At 39.1% G+C, this 11,710-nt stretch overlaps 2 protein-coding genes across 2 annotated transcripts; both read right to left on the bottom strand.

The window, feature by feature from the left end:
- Positions 1–2,538: 2,538 nt before the first annotated feature.
- On the bottom strand, positions 2,539–3,952 carry nmbb (neuromedin Bb). The gene is made up of 3 exons (XM_060071115.1): positions 3,594–3,952; positions 3,208–3,395; positions 2,539–3,113 (listed from the first exon to the last, which is right to left on the bottom strand). Exons 1-3 carry the CDS (start codon positions 3,853–3,855, stop codon positions 3,057–3,059), a joined length of 507 nt encoding a protein of 168 aa, XP_059927098.1. The 5' UTR covers positions 3,856–3,952; the 3' UTR covers positions 2,539–3,056.
- A 1,697-nt stretch (positions 3,953–5,649) lies between these two features.
- On the bottom strand, positions 5,650–11,220 carry sec11a (SEC11 homolog A, signal peptidase complex subunit). Its single transcript, XM_060071113.1, has 6 exons — positions 11,057–11,220; positions 9,932–10,041; positions 7,586–7,735; positions 7,062–7,181; positions 6,790–6,847; positions 5,650–6,141 (listed from the first exon to the last, which is right to left on the bottom strand). Exons 1-6 carry the CDS (start codon positions 11,105–11,107, stop codon positions 6,091–6,093), a joined length of 540 nt encoding a protein of 179 aa, XP_059927096.1. The 5' UTR covers positions 11,108–11,220; the 3' UTR covers positions 5,650–6,090.
- Positions 11,221–11,710: the final 490 nt, after the last annotated feature.

Raw genomic sequence — 11,710 nt, 5'->3', positions numbered from 1 at the left:
GTTGAGGAACCAAGCCTAAGAATTGTATTCTTGTGTACTGTACAATAAGATGTAATAAAAGTGATTCTGATTCTGAAACCACAATGTATTCAGAAATTGCCTTTTCTAGTAAATATGTGTTACTAATACTTACTCTTTTTAAATGACTACTCAACAATGTTATTGAACCACCCCAATCCCAAGATAAAAGCCTCTATAGCTAGCTCTATTTGCTGGGCCTATTGGCTTCATATTGTGGTCCAATCACTTTTTCACACCGCTGCCTTGGCCTGAGGTCCACCCAGCATGGGTGCAGACAGAGCCCTCAACATGAAACCAATGACCTCATACTCCCCATGAGCCATGCGTGTGAACAGCTCCAATCAACACATTTTGTTCACATTTAATGTGACCACAATCAACCGCTTATGTCACATCGCAAGCTTCACCTGAGACATTGTGGCCTGCAGCGATGCAGTCCTTAACTCTGATTCCTGCACATGGAAGTATTATGCAAAGAAAATATATTCCGGAGCAAGATACATTTCTCTAGTGTGTGCTTTATATTACAGCCAGCATAATCAATGCAACACTGGAAAGGGTGTGTTTTTAAATGTCACATACATGATACATTTTCATAACATTCACTTTACACCACTTTTGATAAAAGTGTATGCTAGATGACTAAGGCCTAAAAAAAAAAAAAGTTTGGTTCCTGTTGGTTGTCAGTTGAGGTCATGGGTAGGTAGGGAATTTATTTTATTTTTTCCAGCGGCAGCGAATGATAGGTAGGTTGTTTTCATTTAAAAACGAGAAAATTCGCTCATCCTTGTACAGAATGAAGAGGTGCTGTACCAAAACGTGATTATAGTTTGCATAAAAAAAATAAAAATATCTTTTTTTTTTTTTAAAGCTCATAAAATAATTTGGGTCGCACATAAATTGACAGGGTCGGTCGGAAACCGGAACCAAACAAAAAAATTGTTTAGGCCTAATTAGCAAATAGTAATAATTGTACTACTTCAAAATGAATGCCAGTAAGACTGTGGGGGGTGTAACTTCTTAATGAAACTTTTTTGGGGGGGTTCTCAGGTGATTAAGGTCATCAAATGGAAATACCATGGTGATATTTTAGAGACCTAATAGGAAGGATTATACGGGTTCCTGATTGTAGTCATAACAGATACCGTGTGATTAGAAAAGAGTGAGATAACACTGTGTGAACAAGATAAAGGACATTCATAAACCTATTCAATCTCCATGCTGCGGTTTAACTGCACATCACTACTAGCTTCTATGTTTACCCCATTAAAAAATAATGTTGGGATATATGCTGTTCTATTTTGAGTTATTCTTTCAGAATTGATTGAGTATCCCAAATGTTGGTGCTCTTTTCTCCCCCCTTCTGTTATTCATATTATGTCCTGTGCTGAACATTTCACAAGTGCTTCATCTATAATCTCATTCTATCCTTGAATAATAGAAGGCATTGTGAATTTGTTTACCTAGACCAAGACTATACTTTACATGAAGATATCTAGCCATTCATATATTGAGCACATTGTTGTAATGCAGTTCATCAGCAAGGCAGAGCAATGAACAGCTTTAGACAACGATTATAATTGGGACTGATCACGGCTCCCCATTGCCGTCTTAAAAAGTAAACTGGTTTGTAAGAGTTAACAATAAGGCTGTGGTTTGTGCTCTTGGTGTGTGTGAGTGTGTTTTATTGCAGACTAGCCACTGAGAAGATAAACGTATTCTTCATTAGTCGAGACAGGCCTCTTATGTCATAGGAGGATTGCATTTAGAGTTGTGGGAATAACGTGTTGTATTTCTCACAAAATCCACCCGATACAACAGCTAAGGTTCAAGAGCAATACATTTATAACTCTTATTGCAAATCTCTGGAGAGGACAGTTGAAGAGTTTCAAAAGCATGTGGGAAGCTGCACATTTCGGAGCCAAATAATGTGTTGTAAAATCAGCCATCCAAAATAAACACTTTGAGAAATGGTTATTATGGGAAAGGTCATAGTGAAATGAAATGTGAAGGCTTGAATGCAGCTTGGTTCTGTCCTGGTAACCTACTTCGCATCTTCATCCTGTGGGATGACGAATAAGATGGGTGTCAAGTGTTCAACCCATTTTGAAGTCCAGTTCTGTTGTTGTCTTTGAAGTCTCCAAAAGTAACAACAATTGACTCATTTTATTGGAGCATTCCACTTCAGAGGTGTCAGATTGTGCAATCTTCAATTGAGAACAAAATCACATTTGAATTACAGATTTTTACCTTGTTATGTTGTTCATAAGGTCTTTGAGTTGGCACCATTCACTTAGAATGTATGTTTTACAAGGGTCAAATTACGCATATTAAATATGACCCGTGAGAGATGGAGATTTATCTAATGAAGTGTTAATTTTCAAATAAACTTTTAAGTTGTTGATAATTCAACGCTATTTTCTATCTGATGGGTTTGTGACTATAATTAAAGGGAATATAAATATTTTTAAAGGAAGATAAATAATAGTATGTTGGCATCAATCATACACATTAAAATAGAGGGATACTTAAATTGATTTTATTTGTTTGTTTTACATCTGGACACATTTAAGTCAATATTTTTTTCAAATGTTTTATAACTTGCTAACGGGGGTCTATGCTCTCACAGCGTATGCAGGACGATTATGGAATGTTCATATCAATAATACAAATATTAGTTGGCTATAGTTTAAAATATTTACACCGCATTTTGCATAGGCTTTATATATTGAACATAAAAACGTTGAATTATGGAAAGGAAATGACGTTGAAAGCATAATAATTAAATAAATGAATGATATTTATTTGAAGCATACACTCCACATATGCAAACACATATTGTAAGGTAATAGGCTACATTTGAGATCAAATATCCACTGGCCAAATCAAATCAACCAAAAACAGCGTTTGTATATTACTCTGCAGCTGGGAGTTACAATCAAGAGGATGCATGAGAACATCAGTGACATCGCGATGCTTATTAATTGTCCATATGCGTAGTAGCAGTCAGCACTCAGCAGTGCTTTCCCCACGCCTCACTTTTTGCTGCTGTCGACGTAGCTCTCCAAAATCTTCATCAACAACTCTGACTCCTTTAATCAGAAAGAATTACAATGTCACTGTAGTGGTTCAAAGTATGCAAACACGATTCATCACATAGAAACGGTGGACTTGGGTTTTCCTCACCTGCTTTTTAGAGCGGGTCTCTTGCGTGTCGATCTGCGCTTGTACAGCGACCCGCAGAACCTCCTGGAAGATGTTCCCCAGGTCGTCCTGCTCCGGACCCAGTGCCACCTGCAGCGCGTCCACACCTTGCCCATCGGCGGATGACAGCAGAGGCTTGTCCATCACACTTTTCTTGCCCATAAAGTGTCCTTTGAAGCGATAAATAAAATGCATATTGTTATTATGCGTTGTAATACATGATTGCACATGAACCATTAACAAGTCAACAAGTATAAGACATTAATGCATGGAAAACATTGGAAAGCATTTGATAGGACTTAATCTGTCAATTATACTTTGAATACAAATGAGATTAAAAAGCAAAAAAATAAGAAGTATCCACATACCTGTAGCCCAAAGATTGCCTCTCGGGTTCACTTTAATCTTTGCAACTTTATTCCTTAGCTCTGTCAAATCGAAGCTCACAGCGGTAGTGAGAGAAAGCACCGAAAAAAACACCAGATAAGTCAGTAAAGCCCCATGGCAGACGTTGCTAAGTGTTAACCCAGACATAGCTGAAACCGGAACGGCTGAGTCCCTTGGCGCGCAAAACCTCCAACTACTGGCGACTGGGAGTTCGGTGTGAGGGCGCTCGGACGCACTACACATTTATAGCTTCAGGCGTGGGTGGGCTCTGTCTCATGTGCGTGCAAACCTGCACAGCAATTCACAGTTTGAAATTGTGACCAGGCTGTATAGGGGTCGATCTTAGCCGAACCTTTCCGTATGACGGCTGGCCATATGATTTGATTCGATTTTTTTGATACAGGCCCACGTGTTTGATGGCTGTGTGTGTGTGTGTGTGTGTGTGTGTGTGTGTGTGTGTGTGTGTGTGTGTGTGTGTGTGTGTGTGTGTGTGTGTGTGTGTGTGTGTGTGTGTGTGTGTGTGTGTGTGTGTCTGGCTGTGTAAACATCCGTTTTACGAATGCGCAAATGGCAGCGCGTAAAAGAAGAGACGATAGCCTACTACAATGACCTTGGTCTTCTTCAAATTGATTAAGGCCTGAGAATAGAGTGATGTTGACCCACTAAAACTACAGGACAGATTCGTGAATCAAACCAACATTTCTCAAATTAGAGTAATCAAAGATGCCGACGGAAAAGTAATAAGTGGAATACTAGGATAAATACATAATCCTTCAAAAGTATCCGACATTTGGCACCCACTTGACCCCGGACGGTTTTGAAAGATTTTGTTGATTTTCATCATAACCATAGCATAGGAACTATCCACCAAATACAACAGTGCGCTATAACAGACACCTACATGCGTGATGACGCGATCGGTCCCCGCGGTCTGACAAAACAACCACCTGCAATCATCTTGTCCATTCGTACTCCTGGCTGAAGTTCCACATCATGTTTGATTAAACTGTGACTTTCCTTGACAGGGACGGCCCGGAAAATGTACCTTACATCGCAGCCAAGGGGCAAACTGTAGGAGTTGGAGGGGCCCGGGGGTCCCGTAAAGCGGTGGGTTTGGGGGTCCAACCAAGGAAAGTTTGAGTATCTGACACTTAATTTCTTGCATTCGATTGAATTGTTTTGCACCAATTTCTGCCTTTATTGTGTCAATGCATGTGGGAAATGTCTTTGTTTATGTTAAGGAAAGCCAATTTTTAACACCTATCATTGTGTTCATAAACTCACAAAGAAACTGCATTGCTTTGTCTTTGAGATTGTCTGTATTTTAGAAACACAAGCCCCACACAAAAAAACGGTATCAAAGAAACATGTTCAGACAGCAACCCTGATTTAGAGCCTTTTATAGGCTATGTAGGCTATGTAGTGATGTTGATATGGGCATTCTTGTATTATTTGTTTTCCTTAGGCCCCCTTATGGATGGAAGGCACCCCTAACACTCAACTGTAGCCCCTTGATAACCAGCTGATATATACTAGGGATGTATAAACTTCCATTCTTTTTGAAGTCTCCCAGCTTGCCGGTCCCCGGTCACCTTTGCCCCTGCTCTTATGCTCAGTCTCCTCATAGAATACATGTTGACAAATTATGTTAGGAATACAAGGCTTGCAGAGCTCTTTATGGCAAAGTAGGAGCCAGATACCTTACATTTACTATAACATTATTTCCATCTTCCTCATTATGTCCTGGAGGATTTGGAAAAAGTTTGAAAAGCGGGCATACTGCCAATAGCAGAAAAGAGAGGGATAGGTAAGAGCTACATAAAGTGAGATGTTTAGGTAAGAGCGACATAGTGGAGATGGATAGGAGACCTTCAGATAGCGAAAGGCTAAGGTGAGAGAGCAACATAGGGGAGATGGTTAGGAGATACAGCTACATAGAGAGATAGGAGTCAAATGTAGACGGATGGAGTTTGAGGGATAGACAAAAAAAGCGAATACGAGTATTTTCGAATGAATGAAGTAAAAACAATTCACACATTGAGGGCAACAGATTTAAATTTAATATCAAACTCATAATGTGTCTTAAGATACTTCACATAATTTCATCGGACAATGAATCAACATGAAAAGACACAAAATAAGAAGAATGCTGACATTTTCTGGGGAACATGACAAATAAAATTGTAATGTGAAATGAACCTTAAGTCTAGTCCCCCTCACAAAACAGACAAGTGTAAAGCTTATACACACATTGACGCCTTATAGCCCCATTTCTAGAAAATGCGGCCAATCAAAATAGTACAAAAGCCGGTCGGATTAAAAAAAAAAAAAAAAAAAAATGAAACTAAACAGAAGTTGTTTTTGACAGGCAATGGTTGACATTTTTCTCGGACAAAGCTGGATCCGCATCGTGTTCGACAGAGACCTTTCTTACTCGCAGCCTCCCATCCTCAGGACATGGCTTCCTTGTAACCCTGTTCATTCCCGGTGGACCAATACAAAGAGCCCCAGCATGAAGAGAACAGCATACTGGAGACGGTGGAGGAAAAGCAGGACTTTAGACAGTATACATTAAGTTCAGGCTTTCATTAAAATAACATGAAACGCAGTAGCGGTAGGTCTGAGCTGAAGATGAAACTTATCTATACCTCTTCGATCTATTTCCCCTCGGAAATAATGATAATTACGATCAAATGCACTTTATAAATCAAAGGGACATTTTGGTGTTGCATCGGCATGCAACCAATGCATTTATGAATGGTCGCTCACACCCCACCTTCCCTCTCCCGCTTCCCAAATGCCACGATGGTCTGCTCCTTTGGGAGGGAGCTTATATGTACTACTATGTGTGATTCGTCGTAGTGATTCAATATACTAGGGGAGAATTGAGAAACTATTCAGAATCATAGAAAATAAGAGTTACGATTCTAACGTGAATCAACTTTTTCCCCACCTTGACCAACTATAGACTATTTACTAAATTACCAGATTATTTTATTCCATGTGACTCGGATACATTTCATTAAGGAAAAGGGTTGGGTGGCAAGGATGCCTACAGGTAGTCTAGAAAGAATCTAACCCAGTACCTTTTGGAGGGAGTCCAACACCGTTACTACTTCACATTATCCTACCCCGTAGTTCATCCCACTTCAGCCCTCCAGGAAGTCGGCCACCTACCTTAAATTTGGGGTAGTCGTTCATTAAAATGGTAACGATTCCAATATACGGCACAAACCTGGAAGCACATATCCACAATGAATACATGTTTAGTATACGCGTACCAATACAACCACACACACAACCATACCAAAAAATAACTTCCCAACATAAAGATCTGCTGAACTTATAAAAACTAAACTCAATACATATGGCCTTTTAGGTGCATGCATTGTATTGTATGTTAAGTGTATGAACTGCTTGGTCCCAGTGGAGACGGAGAGGAAGCGTACCCTCTGGCTCTGCCCACTACGTCCTTCTTCTCCAGCCAGTGCTGGCCCTGCTTGTACAGACCTCGGTCGTCCACCGCGTTGTTGTCCCCCTTGGTCAGGAATTTGATGTCGCCGTTGTCCCTGCACAAGAACCATTGGTCGAGTGTTACGCTTCAACGTTTGGACGCCAGGTGCCTGCTATTGAGTGTTTAGAAGAGGGTTAATAATGATAACAAATTTGCTGATAATTTTCCTTTGATCAAGTATGTGATATACTTTCTACAGTAAAGTATAGGGAAGTTTGAAACCTCAATTTAGAGTCGAGTACCTCTGAATATGGCCTCAGATGTACAAAAATACAAAAATAAAAAGTGAAATGTCACTTTGCAATGCAACTCGATTGTTCAACAGGTATTTAGGGTGACCTATTATACCACCAGGTTTGAGTGTGATTAGCCGTATCACACCTGGCGGTATAACATGTCACCTTTAATATCCAACCTCAACTACTGCTGCTACATCATTAGAAGCCGGAGGACGTGTACTTTTCATGAATCTTCAGTACTCTGTGTACTATGGGGATCTCGCGGCCCTCTATCCTGAAGACGACGATCTCCCCGACCCGGATGGGGTCCTCCACCCGGTTGGTGAGGAACAGCAGGTCTCCTCTGTGGAACGCAGGCTCCATGCTGCCACTGGAACGACACAATTAGGCCACCCATTTGAAGGATGACACAAAACAGTGGAGGGAAAACCTGCCCCATTGCCTCGTCTGCCCTCAAGACACAAAATATAGTCAGAATGCAAATACTTAAAAACATACACAAGGGAATCCTCCTGAATATTTCAGATATCGGTAGCTGTTGTTTTTCGGCAAAATGTATTGCCGACTCATTGTCTTGATAATCATAATGGCACACTGTACACTAATGAGGGAAAATATGAAAGTGAAGTTCTAATACAGCTGTAACGTTAGAATAAAAATATGGGAAAAAGTGATGGTTTAATAGTTTGTGAATGAACTGCATGCAGCCCCAATCACTGCTATATTTAGTTCATCCCGGAAATCCGCTTTTACTTTGAAATGAGTCACATCTGGCAAGTATGATCATCATTATGAACCAGATCAGTACTCTTCATGTATTATACTAAAACTAAACCTAATTCAGACTGATGTCAACAGCAGATGGAGACAGAGCAGGAGGAAGACCTTCTGAAACACAGCCATTTCGTGGTTTACCTTCAATAATAATTATTCAAATTAGGCTCCTGGTCACTTTAATTTAATTGTATTAAAACATACATAATTAAGTGTTAACCTATTTATAGTCCCCTTGCTGCTTATTTGGGGTTTGTTTGAGAAAATATATATATTTGGGTTAACCCCCCCAAGAACCCTAATGCAAATTGTTCTAGATTTCCTTTCTGGAAAACATCACAAGCAAGTCTAATCGTTCCCCATGTTGGGTCGCATTAAATCATCATATCTTGTGATGACTAACTATCATCTTGCCTCCACACCCCCTCCGCCTGTCCACTATGGGCTAACACACAGCAGGCCAACACAGCTGGCTAGCTTGCCTGTCCCTTCACACACAAACCAATCAAATCCTGCATTCATCAAATCATCCCGTGTATGGTCCTACACTAATATCCCGCTTTACTCATAACTCCTTACTTGATTCATTACAGATTAGGGATGCACCGAAATGAAAATTCTTGGCCGAAACCGAAACCGAATATACTGAAACAGTTGGCAGAAAGCCGAAACCGAATACCGAATGTGGCTTTTGCTGTTTTTCATTCATTTTGCTTTAATTTTTCACCATTGCATAAATCAAACAATTAAATGTCCTTTATATCTTTTTTGTCTTGCATTTCAGTAAAAGAAAACGACAAATTTGATACAAAATATTTATTTAATACTGAACGTTTTCTAACACTCCAGCAGACCTTATAGCAAGAATTTAAGCACAATGTACCTTTAAATAAATGAGTAAAACATTTTTTTTAATCAAAAATAACGATTTTGATGTATTTTGTTCTGCCTTTTTACTCCTTCGGCCGAAACCGAAAATTATGTTTTGGGCCATTTTCGGCCGAACAATTTCGGTGGCCGAATATTCGGTGCATCCCTATTACAGATTTCCCCTGTCACAGGTTAAGTTATGCTGAAATCAACACCATTGTATTGTTGTCCTTTAGGAATACAAGGTTGTAAAATAATCAGCATACGTAAATAAGCTGCAGCATTGGTGTTGCAACGACGTTGCACATTAAACCCAGATACATTGGTCTGGGTTTAAATAAAATAAAATAAATCCAAGGCTTTCCATACACCAAGCCAGAATCACACTTCAATTTCATTATTGTAATAGGTTGAAAAACGAATCTAGAAGCTACTTCATACCAACGGGCATACATCTACAAGGTTATCTATATCCATCTATCTATATCTGTATCATTCATTTTTGGTATCTTGATTGGTGAGACCATATCACAGTCTCATGCTCTGTTTAATCTTTAATATTACAATCCAAATCATATACATGTTTTTAACTACTCTTATGGAGTCCGAAGCAAAGTGTTAGTGAACAGGCATATGGAGAACTGAGATGCAGGTCGTCAGATGATGATCCATGAAAAAAAAAGTCCTGGCGGGAATATAGATTAGTTGTCAAATCCTTTAAAATGCAATTGTCTGCAAAACACTGGATATTTCCATTGTCCTGCTTTCACAGAAGTGTTTCGGAGCATGCGCACATTGAGCGAAGCGCATTTGAAAATTTTAGATTATCCCCTAATTTGCCAATATATGGTCAGATGGCCAATTGGAAAAAACGCCATAGATACATAGATACACGTCACACACCCACAAAATGTAATCTTACCTGAGAACGACTACGATGGGACTCTCACTTCCGGTGACGACCATCAGTCCTTTCCAGATCATCAAAGCGGACGACACGATCATACCAAAGTTCAAAACCTGGTAATACAGCTGAGACAAAAATAACAAGGTCTTCAGTTCTAAACAAGAAGTGTGGGTATATTGAGTTGGGGAGACGGTGCATGGGGATTGGGGGAGGGGTAGTCTTGTGGTTAGGGTGTTGACTTTGAGCACAAAAGGTTCCGTGTTCTACTCTCAAATATCTATCGCATTCAAACCTTTTGGCATACTTCAGGAAGTTGAAAAAACATGTCCTGCTCTGCATATGAAAATGAATCGAATAACGGCAGGTAGTTTTGGATAAGATAGTATGAACATAAAATAGTATCAGGCTAAATATAATTAGGCTTAATGATGAATTATAGCAACAAACTGGATTTTTTTGTAAGTTGTGTTAGCTGTACATGTCCTTTTATATGGTGGAATACTTGTGCCAGGCCATAAGCCAAATGTGTGGACTTTAATGCAAACATTAAAAACACATAAGAAATGGAGGTGTAACGACATTAAGGAATTGGTTAAACTCCATTGTGTTCTTTATTCCCAATAACGTTATGTTTTTGGTCCTACTGCACACAATATGGAACAATGAAAATACATGTATCCCTCATTCCAAGCCAACCGAGTCTAAATAAATAAAAAGCCAAGTAAAATGGTCCAAGTAAAATACTTGGACCATATTCAACAGACAACATTGGCGTCTTGGTCCAAGGGTTTATATTTAAACAATCATATAGTATCAGTCTGACTAGTAAGGCATGATACAATATTATTCTTTAATGTTATACAAAGCAGTTAAAAGAGCCACAAGTCCGAAATCAAAAATAGTAGCATGAAGAGACAAGAGTAGACAGAGTTGTTAATATTCTGAGAGAATGCAGTCAGATTTCCTTCCAAGGTAAATCCCATGGCCAAGGTGCAGGTACACACAATAGAGTGTAGCATATTGAATGCAACGTGTGATTGAGATAGCAGCTAGCGGGTTAGCATTTAGCTTTGTGTCCCTATTTGGCATCAAAGGTAAGCGATTAGCAAGGAAGTAACAAACTCAGAGTCGTCGACATACCTGCCGCTTATTCATGCGCCGCACATCGTCAAGGAAATCTAACGATAACATTTTTAATGTGTTTACTATTATAGATCAGCGTAAAATGTAGAATACATATGGATGCACATATGAGGAAACTTGCATCCGAATCTTCCGGGTCCGCTCAGGCGGAAGTCCCGCCCCCGTATTCATATTTTAGTTGAGGTGTCGTTTCAGGATACGACCAATGGACATTGTTTATATTATCCTTGCAACGTTTCGATGCTATTAGTCTCAATTCTAATAATTCTAAAAATACTATTAAATAATAATAATGATAATAGGTATAGGTACAATAATAATGAGAAGTTATAATATATTATATTATTTGAAAGAAAGATATTCCTCAAAAAACAATACCAACATAATACCATGTAATAATTCAGATAATATATCATGCTACATGAAATAAAAAAATAGCCAGAAACATAATTAACACATTGTTAACTAAAACGATCACCCAAAAACGGTCTGATACCAACAATTTGATTTCATAAGGCAAAAATGGTATCTCCAAAATATTAGTTAACTGGCACAGTATAAATCATTATGGAAAGCACTTAATTATTTTGTCACTTTAATTTCCTGTTGGATTTGCGGTTTGACAGAGTAACTGATAAGAGTATCAGGGAC

This window comes from Gadus macrocephalus, chromosome 14, assembly GCF_031168955.1.
Source record: "Gadus macrocephalus chromosome 14, ASM3116895v1".
In the NCBI taxonomy this organism is placed as follows: domain Eukaryota; kingdom Metazoa; phylum Chordata; class Actinopteri; order Gadiformes; family Gadidae; genus Gadus; species Gadus macrocephalus.
Note: the sequence above shows the minus strand (reverse complement) of the source record. Positions and strands in the feature narration are given on the sequence as shown.

What these genes read in the sequence shown, in the direction of transcription:
- nmbb (XM_060071115.1), bottom strand. Translation starts at nt 3,855, where the DNA reads ATGTGTAGTGCGTCCGAGCGCCCTCACACCGAACTCCCAGTCGCCAGT. An exon ending in AGGCAATCTTTGGGCTACAG is followed by an intron (nt 3,396 to 3,593) that starts GTATGTGGATAC and finishes ATCGCTTCAAAG; the next exon opens with GACACTTTATGGGCAAGAAA. An exon ending in AGACCCGCTCTAAAAAGCAG is followed by an intron (nt 3,114 to 3,207) that starts GTGAGGAAAACC and finishes TTCTGATTAAAG; the next exon opens with GAGTCAGAGTTGTTGATGAA.
- sec11a (XM_060071113.1), bottom strand. Translation starts at nt 11,107, where the DNA reads ATGTTATCGTTAGATTTCCTTGACGATGTGCGGCGCATGAATAAGCGG. An exon ending in GGCGCATGAATAAGCGGCAG is followed by an intron (nt 10,042 to 11,056) that starts GTATGTCGACGA and finishes TTTTTGTCTCAG; the next exon opens with CTGTATTACCAGGTTTTGAA. An exon ending in CCCATCGTAGTCGTTCTCAG is followed by an intron (nt 7,736 to 9,931) that starts GTAAGATTACAT and finishes GTGTCGTTCCAG; the next exon opens with TGGCAGCATGGAGCCTGCGT.